General features: G+C 40.2%; 1 protein-coding gene across 1 annotated transcript in view; it reads left to right on the forward strand.

Annotated features, from left to right (window-relative positions):
• Positions 1–16225, forward strand: part of EFHC1 (EF-hand domain containing 1) — a 74294-nt gene that overhangs the window by 37651 nt on the left and 20418 nt on the right. Inside the window, exons 6-7 of the mRNA XM_055136003.1 lie at positions 311–531; positions 12081–12221. Of these exons, the coding sequence (XP_054991978.1) occupies positions 311–531; positions 12081–12221 (362 nt within the window). The remainder of the gene's footprint in view (positions 1–310; positions 532–12080; positions 12222–16225) is intronic.

Raw genomic sequence — 16225 nt, forward strand, 5'->3', positions numbered from 1 at the left:
TATAGATACCTTCTTCCTGTAATGATTTCTTCTAAGTGTTAATTCTGCTAAAATTGGTGACCTGTGTGATAATTTGAGTCAACTTTGGGAAAGAAACTTTACAAAGGCCATCTGGGATACTATTTATGTATCCTGTCAACAAATAGAAATGCATAGCTCTATATTTTGCTGGGAATGTAGTAGATACTGACCCTTGCCAGAGCAAAAAGACTGCAGATCCTCAGGTTCTCAGAATTCTTGCTTCTGTGTTTTACCTTTCTTTTCATCTTCATTCTCTTTTCTTTCCTCTCTCTTTGCTATCTTATGTCAGACAACTTTCCTCAGTGTGTGCTGGAAATTTCTGATCAAGAAGTATTGGAATGGTATACTGCCAAAGACTTCATCGTTGGGAAACCAGTCACTATCCTTGGGAGAACTTTTTTTCTTTATGACTGTGATGCATTTACACGACAGTATTACAAAGAACAACTTGGAATGCCTGATTTGCCACGTATTGATGTAAGCAAGAAGGAACCACCTCCTATCAAACAGGTAACAGTACTAGTCTGAGTGTAGTGAATTAACCTTGTAATAAAGATGTTAGAGAGGGCAAAAGTGGATACATGAGTATCCACTAGGAAATTAGACAAAGCATATGAAATAGAGCAGTTTGCAAAATAATAAATGCAGGTATCTAATGAACATATGAAATGAGCCTCAACTGATAATCAGAGGAATAGAAATGAAAGTTAATGAGGTTTTAAATACATTTTATTAAAGAAAAAACTCTCAGTATGCAATGTTTGCCCTTTGTAAAGAAATTGCATTTTTGCATACTGTCAAGAGGAGAGCAAATAAAAATAATCTTTCTGAAGCAAGTTTGTCAGTTTCAGTTCATGAAAATAAAATATTGCATATCTCTTAAGCTAGAAACTGGTATTCAGATTATAAAAAGATATGTATAAGGATATGTATATTATAACATTGTTTATAATAAAGTGAAAAGTTATAATCATACAATTTGAAGACTATAGAAGACCCATTAAAAGGAAAAGAACCAAATCTATGCATATTAATGTGGGAGAATGTTCATAACATGGTTAAAGTGAATGTATATATGATGTGGTGCTATTTTTTAAAATTATTCAAAACAATATCTGCTTATCTGTACTGAAAAAAGGGTCTGGAAGAATATTCACCTCTACCGTTAGTTATTCAACATGTGGGAAAGGGGGTTTTGGTAGAAAAGTGGGAAATGATGATCATATTTTATTCCATTGTGTGGTTTAAATTTCTTTTATATGCCAAATCTTTATATTACTTTAATTTTTTTCATTTAAAAAATCCTTTAAAATTTTAGACTTTCCTAGGCTTTTTATTGTTCCTTGCCTATTTATCAAACCCTTTTACTGAAAAGCTGATTGAAAGCAAAATAAAAGCTAACCAATTGAAGATGTTGAAAGATGGCTTTCTCTCATTGCAACATAGCTTTCTGTGGAATCATACTGAACCACAAAAATTCTCAGTGTGCTATTAAAAAAGTCTGATTGGAGAGGAAGTTTATGACGCTTTTAATGCACTGAAATAGAAATCCCATAAACTTGAGCCTTCAGAATCTTAGCCAAGTCACATATTTTATAGATTCACATGAAAATTGCATGTTTTAAAAATTACACATTTTCTAATAAACTCAGTATGTTATCTGAATTGTTGTGGCAGCCAGTGTATGAACTCAGAGTGCTGATGCTTCCTTTTTGTTTTTTAATTTTTTTAATTGAATCACCATGAGATACATTGCACAACTTTCATGATTGAGTTTCAGTCATACAGTTGAACACCCATTCCTCCACCAGTGCACATTTTTCACTACCAGTGTTCCTAGTATCCTTCCTGCCACCCCCACCCTATTCCACTCCCTGCCTCTGTGGCAGGAACCTTCCTTCTTACTCTTTCTACTTCTGGGCTTCATGCTTTGCAATACTGAGAGGCCATCATGTTTGATCCTTAGTCTACTTTCAGCACACATCTCCCATCCTGCGCAATCCCTCCAACCATCATTGACTTAGTGATCCCTTCTCTATCCCACCTGCCTTTTCTCCCAGCTTATGAGGCAGGCTTCCAACCATGGAGGAATCCTCCTGGCCCTGGTCTCTACTGTCCTTGGGTGTTAGTCTCATGTTATTTTATATTCCACAAGTGAGTGTAGTCCTTCTATGTCTGTCCCTCTCTTTCTGACTCATTTCACTTAGCATGATACTCTCCACGTCCATACTGATGCTTCTTATACTTGTTTGGATTACAAGAAATCGATACCACCTATTTGACTGTCTCATGTAGAAGACAGGGTGTTAATACTTGAGGTCCATATTTATATTGCCACTGTGTATATGAAAAATACCAGTGGGCTCTTTCTTTTTACAAGAAGTAAATAAATGGATGGATTTGCAGGATTCCTCCAGCTCAGGCATCTGCATTTCCCTTATCCTTTGCCAGTGCTGCCTGCACTAAATCTCTGGGTATTCAGTTACCTGTCCTTCTGCTGGCCCAGCAGCTTCTTTTACTTTTCACTTTTGCCAGTGCTTCCTCCCCTCTGCCCCCACCTCACTCCCCCACCCAAGGTTAAACGGCCTTTCATAAACCACCGCTATGGGGAAAAAAAAATCAAATGGCCTTTCTCATGCTTTAAGACATGGCGAGTGGCCTCCTCTCTTTCAGTAAGTTTTCCTAAAGCTCTCAGAAAGGCTGAACATACTCCTTTGTGGGGTCAGTCTGCACTTCCCTCCTCTAACAATTGACTATTAAATGAAACCTGCTTATAATTCCTTCTTATAAGGGCACCAGGGAGATGGCTCAGAGACTGGAATGTATGCTCTGCAGGTGGAAATCCCAAGTTCATCCCTAATACCACATGATCCTCTGAACAACCTGCCCCCTTGCCACACCCTCCCAGAGAATACCACACCCAGAATAACCTCCAAACAAAAACAAACAAAATAATTCCATCTGCTAGACCTTACTAAGTTTCTTGAGAAAACATAGTTGAGTTAGAGTTTCATTAATCTTTGTGTTCCTAGCACTGATTGAGTGCCCTGCAAATGGGCATCATGTAATATGTTTCTTTCATGGCTCTTTTATTTATTTTTGTTTCATAATTGGGGCCACACACAGAAGTGCTTAGGGACTACACCTGGGTCAGTGCTTAGGTATTGCTCTCGGTGGTGCCTGGGAATCAAATCTAGGCCTACATGGCAAAGTACATATGCTTCCATCCTTTGAGTTTGCATTTCCATCCTGTTTTTCTAAACTGAAGAGGATTGCTTAGGAAGTGTGCTTGGATCTAGCAGGCCTGGGTTTATGCTTCTCTCCTTTTAGTTTGGAAAGTGGAAGGGAGCCTGGGGACCTTGGTGTAGGGATGTGGACACAGTGTGGGCTTAGAATTGGAACACTGTCTGCCTGAAACTGTATTGTCAACAACTTTATTTGGGTTTGAGGCCATACCCAGTGCTTACGCCTGACACTGTGCTCAGGGATCACTCCTGCTGGGACTTGAGGGACAATATGTGGAGCTAGGTATTGAGCCAGGCACATGCAAGGTAAATGCCCTATCACTGTGCTATTGCTCCAGCCCCATTAATAAATGTCCAAATTAAAAAATGGTTAGATCTTTGGTAAATGGGTCACCTGAGCAGATGCATCAGAAATAATAAAGTATCAGAGGACAGGCTCATCTAATTTTTTGGTTTGGGGGCCACACCCCACGATGCTCCAGAGTTATTCGAGGCCGGTTCTGCATTCAGGAATTACTCCTAACAGTGCTTAAGAATGCTGAGGATCAAATCTGGGTCAGCTGCATGCAAAGCAAGCACCCTACCCACTGTACTACTGCTCTGGTCTCAAGATTTATCTGATTTAGAGAAGGACCCAATCAGGAGTTTGGAGAATAAGAAGCAGGATGCCAGGACCTAGCACCTGGCTGATACTGAGGAAGGGCTTCGTTCCAACCAGGGGAAATGAAGTGTACTTGAGGTAAAACCAGGACAGAATGCCTGTTGAAACACACAAAAGGTTTTCCGAGGAAAACACTCAAAGACTTAAATGTTAATGGAGATGTAAATCAAGATTAGATGCCATGACTGCATTTCTGCCTCTTTCCCACAGTAGCACTAGCTAGTTGTGCTCATCCAAGGTCTTTCTTTCTATAGCATTTTGTATTTCTTTGGTTAGAGGTTTGGCACTTAGGGAAAATTTGATCATTTGCTATCTAGAAGGGTTTCTGCTCTCATTCTAGCCATGTGATCACTTTATTTTTTAAAATTATTTTTTAAATTTATTTTTTATTTTTTTTAATTGAATCACCATGTGGAAAGTTACAAAGGTTTCAGGTTTAAGTCTCAGTTATACAATGCTCGAATACCCATCCCTTCACCAGTGCACATATTCCACCACCAATAATCACAGTATAGCTCCACCTTGCCCCCCACATCCCCAGTCCCCCATCACGCCTGTGTAACTGATAAATTTCACTTTACTTTCACTTTACTTTGATTACATTCAATATTTCAACAAAAAACTCACTATTATTGTTTGGAGTTTCTCCCCCCTAAAGTCGGACCTGCTGAAAAGGAAGCATTTGATAATTTGTTTTCCATTGCTGAGAATGAAGAGATATGAGGTCGAGTGGCCGCACTAGCGGCTGCACGATTTTGGATTTCTGTATTTTAGTTTTTTAGTAACTAAGTCCAGAGAAATATCTGCCAGAAATTGCATCATTGCAAACTTGTACTTCTCAGCTATTTTATATTCCACATATGAGTGCAATCTTTCTGTCTGTCTCTTTCTATCTGACTCATTTCACTCAGCATGATACTTTCCAGGTTGATCCACTTATATGCAAATTTCATGACTTCATGTTTTCTGACAGCTACATAGTATTCCATTGTGTAGATGTACCAGTTTCTTTAACCAGTCATCTGTTTTTTTGGCACACAGTTTTTTCCCAGATTGTGGCTATTGTAAACAGTGCTGCAATGAACATAGAAATGCAGATGTCATCTCTACTATACCTTTGTGCCTCTCCGGGATATGTTCTCAGGAGTGGTATTGCTGGGTCAAATGGGAGCTCAATTTCTAATTTCTTGAGAATCGTCCATATTTATTTCCAAAAGGGCTGAACCATTCGGCATTCCCACCAGCAGTGAAGGAGAGTCCCTTTCTCCTCTCATCCACGCCAACAGCAGTTGCTTTTGTTTTTTGGGATGTGGGCCAGTCTCTGTGGTGTGAGATGATATCTCATTGTTGTTTTGATCTGCATTTTCCTGATGATTAGTGATGTGGAACATTTTCTCATGTGCCTCTCAGCCTTTCGGATTTCTTCTTTAGGAAAGTTTCTGTTCATTTCATCGCCCCATTTTCTGATGCGGTTGGATGTTTTCTTTTTGTAGAGTTCAGTCAGTGCCTTGTATATCCTTAATATCAACCCCTTATCAGATGGGTATTGGGTGAATATCCTTTCCCATTCTGTAGACTGTCTTTGTATTCTGGTCACTGTATCTTTTGCAGTGCAGAAGCTTCTCAGTTTAAGGTAGTCTCATTTGTTTATCTCTGTTTCCACTTGCCTGGTCAGTGGCGAGTCATCTTTGAAGATACCTATAGCTTCAATGTCATGGAGGGTTTTGCCGACCTTGTCTTCAATGTACCTTAGGGATTCTGTTCTGATATTGAGGTCTTTAATCCATTTTTATCTCACTTTTGTACATGGTGATAGGTGAAGGTCTAAACCCACTTTTTTGCATGTAACTGTCCAGTTTTGCCAGCACAATTTGTTAAACATGCTTTCCTTGCTCCACTTCATATTTCTTGCTCCCCTATAAAAGATTAGATGATCATATATTTGGGGAGATGTGTCAGAGTATTCAACCCTGTTCCATTGGTCTGCAGCTCTGCCTTTGTTCCAATACCATGCTGTTTTAATGATTACCGCTTTGTAGTAGAGTTGGAAGTTGGGGAGGTTGACTCCTCCCATTTTCTTTTTCCCAAGAATTGCTTTAGCTATTCATTGGGGCTTATTGTTCCATATGAATTTCAGGAGCACTTGATCGCATTGAATTTGTACAATGCTTTGGGGAGAATTGCCATTTTGACAATATTAATTCTTCCAGTCCATGAGCAGGGGATATCTTTCCATTTCCTCATGTCCTCTTTTATTTCCTTAAGTAGTGTTTTGTAGTTTTCATTATACAAGTCCTTTCTTTACCTCCTTAGTTAAGCTGATTTCGAGGTACTTGAGTTTTTGAGGCACAATTGTGAACGGGATTGCTTTTATCATGTCGCTTTCTTCTCTCTCATTATTTGCATATAGGAAAGCCATGGACTTTTGGGTATTGATTTTATAGCATGCAACTTTACTATACAAGTCTATTGTTTCTAGGAGTTTCTTGGTAGAGGTTTTAGGGTTCTCTAAGTATAGTATCATATCATCTGCGAATAGTGAGAGCTTGATTTCTTCCTTTCCTACCTGAATGCCCTTAATATCTTTTTCTTGCCTAATCACTATTGCAAGTACTTCCAATACTATATTGAACAGAAGTGGAGAGAGTGGCATCCTTGTCTCATCCCTGGTCTCAGAGGGAAGGCTCTTAGTTTTTCCCCATTGAGGATGATGCTTGCCGTAGACTTGTGATAAACGGCTTTGACTATATTGAGGAAGGTCCCTTCTATACCCATTTTGGCAAGAGTTTTCATCATAAACGGGTGCTGGATCTTGTCAAATGCTTTATCTGCATCTATTGATATGATCATATGGTTTTTATCTTTCTTTTGTTGGTATGATGGATTATGTTGATTGATTTCCGAATGTTAAACCATCCTTGCATCCCTGGGATGAATTCCACTTGGTCGTGGTGTATGATCTTTTTGATGAGTTGTTGGATTCTATTTGCTAATATTTTGTTGAGGATCTTGGCATCTGTGTTCATCAGGGATATCAGCCTGTAGTCTTCTTTATTTGTGGTGTCTTTGTTTGCTTTTGGTATTAGGGAGATATGTACCTCATGGAAACTGTTTGGGAGAGTTTCTGTTTTTTCAATGTCCTGGAAAAGCTTGAAAATAACTGGCAATAGGTCATCTTTAAATGTTTGGAATAATTCACTAGTGAATCCATCTGGACCTTGGCTTTTGTTTTGGGGAAGAATTTTGATTGCAGTTTCAATTTCTTTGATATTAATAGGTCTATTCCGGTATTCCAGATCTTCTTGGTTCAACTTTGGGAGATTATAGGAATCCAGGAATTTATCCATTTCTTCTAGGTTCTCTTGTTTTGTGGCATACAGACTTTCAAAGTAGTCTCTGATGATCTTTTGAATTTCTTTGGTTTCTGTTATGATGCTCCCCTTTTCATTTCTGATTTTATTAGGGTTCTCTCTCTTTCTTTGTGAGCCTTGCTAGTGGTTTATTAATCTTGTTTATTTTATCAAAGAACCAGCTCTTGGTTTCATTGATATTTCGGATTGTTTTTTGGGTTTCCATGTCCTTAATTTCTTTTTTTTTATTAGTTTATTTTTAATTAGAGAGTCATCGTGAGGGTACAGTTACAGATCCATACATCTTTGTGCTCATGTTTCCCCAATACAAAGTTCGATAACCCATCCCTTCACCAGTGCCCATTCTCCACCACCAGTAAACCCAACATCCCTCTCCCCCTCCCCAGTCCCGTCTCCCCCCACCCCACCCTGCCACTATGGCAGGGTATTCCCTTTTGTTCTCTCTCTATGATTAGGTGTTGTGGTTTGCAATAAAGGTGTTGAGTGGCCATTGTGTTCAGTCTCTAGTGTGTATTCGGCCCATATCACCCTTCCCCCAATGACCTCCAACCACATTTTACTTGGTGGTCCCTTCCCTGTTACCCAGAATGAGAGACCAGCCTCCAAGCCATGGAAACAATCTCCTGGTACCTATTTCTACTATTCTTGGGCGTTAGTCTTATAGTCTATTATTCTAAATTCCACAGATGAGTGCAATCTTTCTATGTCTGTCTCTCTCTTTCTGACTCATTTCACTTAGCATGATACTTTCCATGTTGATCCACTTATATGCAAACGTCATGACCTCATTTTTTCTAACAGCTGCATAGTATTCCATTGTATAGATGTACCAGAGTTTCTTCAACCAGTCATCTGTTCTAGGGCACTCGGGTTTTTTCCAGATTCTGGCTATTGTGAACAGTGCTGCGGTGAACATATAAGTGCATATGTCACTTCGACTATACTTTTTGGCTTTTCTGGGATATATTCCCAGCAGTGGTATTGCTGGGTCAAATGGGAGCTCAACCTCTAGTTTTTTGAGAATCGTCCATACTGTTTTCCAAAAGGGCTGAACTAGTTGGCATTCCCACCAGCAGTGTAGAAGGGTCCCTTTCTCCCCACATCCTCTCCAACAGCGGTTGCTTTTGTTCTTTTGGATGTGTGCTAGTCTCTGTGGTGTGAGGTGGTATCTCATGGTTGTTTTGATCTGCATCTCTCTGACGATTAGTGATGTAGAGCATTTTTTCATGTGCCTTTTGGCCATTTGTATCTCTTCCTTGGTAAAGTTTCTGTTCATTTCTTCGCCCCATTTTTTGATGGGGTTGGGTGTTTTCTTCTTGTAGAGTTCAACCAGTGCTTTATATACCTTTGATATCAACCCCTTATCTGATGGGTATTGTGTAAATATCCTTTCCCATTCTGTAGATAGTCTTTGTATTCTGGTCACTGTATCTTTTGCGGTGCAGAAGCTTTTTAGTTTAATGTAGTCCCATTTGTTTATCTCTGTTTTTACTAGATTGTTTAGTTCCATGTCATCTTTGAAGATACCTTTATCTTCAGTATCGTAGAGGGTTTTGCCGACCTTGTCTTCAATGTACCTTATGGTTTGTGGTCTGATGTTGAGGTCTTTAATCCATTTTGATCTGACTTTTGTGCATGGTGTCAGGTCGAGTTCTAAGCCCATTTTTTTGCATGTGGTTGTCCAGTTGTGCCAGCACCATTTGTTAAAGAGGCTTTCCTTGCTCCACTTCACATCTCTTGCTCCCTTATCAAAGATTAGATGATCATACATTTGAGGTTGTGTGTGGGGATATTCCACCCTGTTCCATTGGTCTGCAGCTCTGCCTTTGTTCCAGTACCATGCTGTTTTAATTGTTGCCGCTTTGTAGTAGAGTTTAAGGTTGGGGAGGGTGATGCCTCCCATCATCTTTTTCCCAAGAATTGTTTTAGCGTTCTTCCCACCTTCAACAGAGAAGAGGCCAGGCAGTCTGGTGAGCAACGCGGCCGGAGAAATGCTCCGGACCCGAATCCGGGCCAACAACACCAGGGATCCAGACGGAGGAGGTACAGCTGGTACACCTTCTCCGGATGGAACCCTGGCGACACTGAGAAGCAACTAACACGGCTCCGGGTTGCGGGACTGGAACACATCCGAGCCGCGCGGCCGCGTGACCTTTTCTAAAAACTGAAAACATACAATCTTTTAATGACAAACCAATTATCAAATGCTTCCTTAGTAGGGCTGTCTTCCTTGGGGGGAAACTCCAACAATAGTGAGTTTTGTTTTGAAATATGGAATGTAAGCAAGGTAGAGAGAAAATGAAGTGAAATTCATCAGTTATACAGTTAGGGGGGCTGTGGCGGGGGGTATACTGGGGATTTTGGTGGTGGAATATGTGCACTGGTGAAGGGATGGTGTTTGAATATTGTATAACTGAGACATAAACCTGAAAACTTTGTAACTTTCCACATGGTGATATAATAAAAATTAAAAAAAAAAAAAAAAAAAGAATTGTTTTAGCTATCCGTGGGCGTTTATTGTTCCATATAAATTTCAGGATTGCTTGCTCCGCTTCTTTGAAGAATGCCATGGGTATCCCTATAGGGATTGCGTTAAATCTGTATAATGCTTTTGGGAGTATTGCCATTTTGTCCATGTCCTTAATTTCTGCTCTAAGTTTTGTTATTTCTTTCCTTCAGTCTGGTTTGGGTTCCTTTTTCTGGTCCTTTTCTAAGGCTTTGAGCTGTGAAGTCAAGCTATCTATGTAGGCCCCTTTCTTCCTTCCTGAGGAATGTGTGCAGAGCTATAAATTTTCCCCTTAACACGGCTTTAGCTCATCCCATAGGTTCTGGTAGCTCATTTCTTCATTCTCATTTGTTTCCAGATATCTTTTGATTTATTCCTTGATTTCCTTCCTGACCCACCCATTATTCAACATTGAGTTGTTTAATTTTCAGGTTTTTGATTTGGTTCTCCATATCTGAGTGTGATTAACTTATATCTTCAGTGCATCGTGGTCTGGGAAAGGAAAAAAAACAGGAGTGGCGATGGAGGCTGGCATGGGGTGTGGACGAGATCATGTGATCTCTTTAACTAGAACCCTAGGAAAAGGATGAACACTACCCTTTGGGTAAACAGATCACTTTCACTAATTTTTTGTTTGTTTGTTTTTTCCCCAATTTTATTTTATTTTTATAAAGTTGTTCACAGTAATTTATCACATTCAGTATTGCAACACCAATGCCACCACCATTACACCTTCCCATCACCTTTATTTCTAATTTTCCCACCACCAGCCAAGCCTGCCTTCAAAGCAGGTCCTAAATAATTTATTTTGTATGACTTGTTATGAATGATGCATAAAAAATGATCCAACAAAGGTTCCTTAGAGAGAAATCTGTGAAGATTGTTGTTTCTCACCCTAGAGCCATTAAGCCCTTGTGTAAGAGATTGCTAACATATTGTTACATGTTGAGTCTTGTGTGCTAATATTTATTTTTGGATCGAGATCAGTTATATTCTACCTCAACCCCATCAAATGTGGTGTGCTACTTTTTGTTCATCAGTGGAGTAGAGTATAAAAGGATTCTCCAGGGTTTTTAAATTTTAAACAGGGTGATACAACTGGAGATGACTGGGTTTTGGAAATATCTCTGCAGCTTGTTGCTCTCTTCTGAGTTTTATTTATGAGTCTCTGGATCATGGCTATTAATGAGCTCATAAGGCACTTGAGGCAGTTCAGTGGGCATGACCACCAGGCAGGGAAATGGGGGAAGTCTGCCCATTCCCAACTGCATAAGAGCCTGGAGATTTCGGTCACAAAAGCCGCGTACCTGAGTTTTTCAGCAGATTCATTCTCATGCACGAGGGGGTCTTCCTGAGTATGGAGATCCACCATGAGCACGGCGGCAATTGGATTCTGGAGATTTCTGGCTGCCGGGGCCCATTTACTAGTTTTTGAAAGAATACCATGACTACTAGTTTGGGGATAAGTGTCAACATTTATATTTGCAAAGTGATCTCCATGAGGTCAGGAGACTAGAGAGTTCTCAATCACATGCACTCAGCACCCACTACGGAATCCAGCTGGAAGTCATGCTGTTCTATTACCTGCTGCACAGGGGGGAGCTCCTCCTTTCCAGAGGAGCAACAACCAAGCAACAGCCAGACTCAGCAATGAAAAAATGCTCAGCTGAATCCTGTAAAAAAGTACTTCCGGTTTTTTGTTCTGGGAAAATGTGAGTCTTCACCATGAGGCTATACTTCCTAACTGCTCTTTGTTGTCTCTGAATAAATCCATCTTGTGGTGGGCCAGAGAGGGTAGGGCACTTGCCTTGCATGCAGCCAACCAGGTTAAGTCCCCAGCATCCCATATGGTCCCCTGAGCACTGCCAGGAGTAATTCCTGAGCACAGAGTCTGGAGTGAGCTCTGTGCATTGCCAGGTGTGGCCCTAAAACAAAACAAAAATATCTATGTTGTGGATGAAATTACTGACTTGTTTTATGTTTGAGTTCAGCAGAAACAGGGACATAAATATGGGCGGAAAGTAGTAAGAACCAAGTACTGACCACCCTTCCCTCAATTCTGATGCACAGATGCATCAGGAATCACATGTGTGAGCAGCAATGGCTGTGTAAAAATTATACAGAGGACGGGAATATGAGATGTTATCTTTTTCTGACCACACTTGTATTTGTAGAAATTACTTTTGAGTACCGTTTTTTTCCCCCTGATTTCCCCCCCAGAAAGGTTAATTATAATGCAAATAGTCTATGCTTTACAACTTACTTTATTTCCTCAGGAATTACCTCCTTATAATGGTTATGGATTAATTGAAGACTCTGCTCAGAATTGCTTTGTTCTCATTCCAAAAGCTCCCAAAAAAGATGCTATGAAGATGCTGTTGAATGATAACAAGGTGCTTCGTTATTTGGCTGCACTGGTGAGAATAATTTTTATATGCTGGGTTCTGTTTATCTTGGTATGGGGTAGAGTTGTCCAGTTTGCCTGTGAGCTACAGAAGATCAGCTCAGAGCTGAGGACGGAGACAGGTTGGACAGTAAGTTCTATATGGACATAAATGACAGACATGAAAACATTACTTCTCAGAATAATAACTGTAAAGTGATGGATCAAAAGATTTTTTCAAATATATGTGTATAATTTGGAAAAATATCACTTGATCCATCACTACAATTATTATTTCAAATTATATATATATATATATTTGAAAAACTAAAGTGAAAACCCAGGTGATTATACATTTGAGGAATTTGATGAAGAAAGCTTTAAAAAGTGAGTTTAGGGGCATGGGAGGTTAGCATAAATAGAGCAGATACCTAGTATGTGTTAGACTCTGTATTTCCTGCCTAGCACTAAACGTTTCCACCCCAGTCAGCACCTCAGAGTTTTGCCCCCATGGCATCCTCCTACATTTTAGCTTCAGAAGCCCCTAACATCAGCAGCATAGCTGGCACAATGCCCTTGGGGCACTGCCAGCTCAAGTACCATTGACTGACTGGGGCAGGCTCTGCCGTGAGTGGCTCTGGATCTCATTTCCAGCACTGCAGGCTGCAGGGTATGGCCCTTTAAAAAGGGGGGGAGAGTTTGACAACTATAGGCCAACTGGGGCATTTCAGAACATTGGATTTCTGACTCATGAAGTTTTGCCTTATAACTGTTAATTGAACAACCATTAGATTTAAGAGGCTTTATTGAATTGTGATATACTAACTACAAAATCAAGATGTGAAGAATGAGCAAAGTTAAGGAATATGTTGATGACCAGAGAGATAAACCTGGAAAATGGGATATTTTTCCCCTTGTAAATATTTCTTCATAGAAGTTCTTTTTAGGCAAACATTGAAGCAAAGGGCCCACCAATGCCAAATTGGCAAACTCTCTGTGCTTCAGTCAGTTATTGTCTACTCCTTGAAAGGACTATTGCCAGATTTTGATATGTCTGTCCCTGGAAAACTGAAGGTGTTAATTGAATTTATTCAGTTCCAGAAATTAGGTAAAAGTAATCTGGGTTTACCTGTGTCCACAGGTATCTGGTAGAATCAAATTTAAATTCTCTGAAGATAGTAGCAACATAGGCTTCAAATTACTTAAAAATAAATTGAAGAAATACAATGTAGAGGACATTTTAAAACTATATTAACCAGATGCAAAAAAAATGACATAAAAAGCAAGTTAGCATAAACAAAAGACAATAGAAGTAGATCCAAATACCAGTGTTAACAAGCTCAAATTTAAATAAACAAAAAAGCCTCTACTTACTTAAGAAGTAAATGTGCTTAAGAAGGTAAAAGATAGACTCTCCTACCAGTTTCCGGGCTGTGGGGGCTCCCCTGGACCCCCCCAACTCCCTGTGCTGCGTGGACAGGCCTCTCCACTCCTCTGTAACGCCCGAACTCCCAATCAGGTACTCACAAAGAGGATCGGGACTCCGCCTACGGACCTGAGGGACACTCTCCCACCTGCTACCCCGCCCTGTCCCCCAAGAGATTACTGGGGGCGTGGCCTGTAGTTCAGGGGGCGGGGCCTCAAAGGGGGCGTGGCCACTTGCCAGAGCTGCGGGTGGCACTTGTAATTTCTCTTACATTATATACTCTATAACCTATTTCTTTGAAAATCACCCTTGCCATCTAAATTATTTTTTTGCAAAATAGTTCAAAAGCTGTCAGTGAACAATAGAATCTGCACAAACTCCCCGTAAAGACAGCATAGCCTTAAGTCATCACTAAAGACCCCACATAAACCAAGAGGAGGGCCTGAGAATAAGGAAGTATTCTGGAATTTGAACAAAGCCACCAACATCAACTTAGCACAGAGAATCCCGCCCACAGAAAGAGGGAATAGGGATAGACAACTAGAAAGCTACAACTCTAGACTCCCATAACAATATGAAGAAACAGCGAAAATCCCCTCCACGAAGAGAAGATGAAGAAAAGATTCCAGAAATCTCCCAAGGGTCTACCCACATACTGGACCTCTCAGAAAAAGAATTCAGAGAAGAAATCTTGCAGAGAGTCCATGTACTCAAAGCAACCATGGAACAGACATCCAATAAATTAAGGGAGGAGATGAATGATGCTTTGGAACGGTCAACCAAGAAAATGCAAGAAGAAATGAGATCAGATATTTCAAGGCTACAAACAGATGTCACAAAGCTACGAACAGAAGTCACACAAATAAAGGAGTCAGTGGATGAATTAAAAATCTCAGTAGGTGCCCTCAACAGTAGAATGACTACAGCCGAAAACAGAATCAGTGAGTTTGAAAATGAGCTGCAGAAAGCTTACAGACAACAACAAATAATGGCAAAAGTCCTCAAAATGGCTATAGAGCGAATCAGAGTCCTTGGGGATGACTTCAAGAGGAACAACATAAGAATCATTGGAGTACCAGAAGTACAGGGAAGTAATCACAATGAAAAAAAACACAGTCAAAGACATCATTGCCAAGAAAATTCCCAGAGCTGGAGAAGGCAGGCATCCAGATCCAAGGAGTCCGAAGAGTACCAGCAAAAAGAGACCCGAATAAAAAGACTCCAAGGTATATTATAGTCAGAATGACGGATGCAGTGGATAGAGACAGAATTCTGCAAGAAGCAAGGTCAAAGAAGTAAATTACATACAAAGGAGCACCCCTCAGATTTACAGCAGACCTATCAGAGGAAACCCTCTGAGCCTGAAGACAATGGTGGGGCATAGGGAAAAAACTCAACGAAATGAATGCCTCACCAAGAATACTTTATCAGGCTAAACTCTCACTCAAACTTGAAGGAATTATACACTATTTCTCAGATAAACAACAGCTCAGGAACTTCATAGACTCAAAACCAAACTTAAAAGGACTAAAGGGGTCAAGGAAGAACCCCACAAGAACAACAAACCCCACAGAAAGATGACACAAAACCCCATGACAATAATCTCTCTCAATGTCAATGGCCTAAATGCACCAATTAAGAGACATAGAGTGGTAAAATGGATTCGGAAGCTAAACCCAACATTCTGCTGCCTGCAAGAAACACACCTGAACAGTCAGCGCAAACACAGACTCAAAGTCAAAGGGTGGAAAACAATCCTGCAAGCAAACAACTCCCTGGGGTGGCAATACTAGTATCCAACAACATAGATTTCAGGTTGAAAAAGATTAGGAGGGACAAGGAAGGTCACTTCCTATTTTTCAAGGGATATGTGCAACAGGAAGAAATCACACTCTTAAACGTATATGCACCTAATGAGAGACTGGCTAAATACTTAAAACAACTCCTAACAGACTTTAAGGAGGAAATCACTAACAGCACAATTGTAGTCGGAGACTTCAACACTGCCCTATCACCTCTGGATAGATCGACAAGAACAAAACTCAGCAAGGAAACACGGACTCTGAAGGAAGAAATAGAAGAGAGAGACTTAATAGACCTACACAGGGCTTTACACCCCCAAAAGAAAGAATACACATTCTTTTCCAGTGCACATGGAACATTCTCCAAAATAGACCATGTACTGGTCCACAAAACATACCTCAATAAAATCAGAAAAATAGAAATTGTATCAACTATCTTCTCAGACCATGATGCACTGAAGAAAGAAGCTAATCACACACAGACACAAAGAATCAAACACCTGGAAACTAAACAGCTCAATGTTGAACAATAAGTGGGTCAGGAAGGAAATCAAGGAAGAAATCAAGATACCTCAAAACAAATAAGAATGAAGACACAAGCTACCAAAACCTATGGGACGCAGCTAAAGCTGTGTTAAGGGGAAAATTTATAGCTCTGCAGGCATTCGTTAGGAAGGAAGAAAGGACCTACATAGATAGCTTGACTTCACAGCTCAAGGCCTTAGAAAAGGACCAGAAAAAGGAACCTAAACCAGACCGAAGGAAAGAAATAATAAAAATTAGAGCAGAAATTAATGACATGGAACCCCA

The sequence above is a fragment of the Sorex araneus genome, chromosome 4 (assembly GCF_027595985.1).
Source record: "Sorex araneus isolate mSorAra2 chromosome 4, mSorAra2.pri, whole genome shotgun sequence".
Classification (NCBI taxonomy): domain Eukaryota; kingdom Metazoa; phylum Chordata; class Mammalia; order Eulipotyphla; family Soricidae; genus Sorex; species Sorex araneus.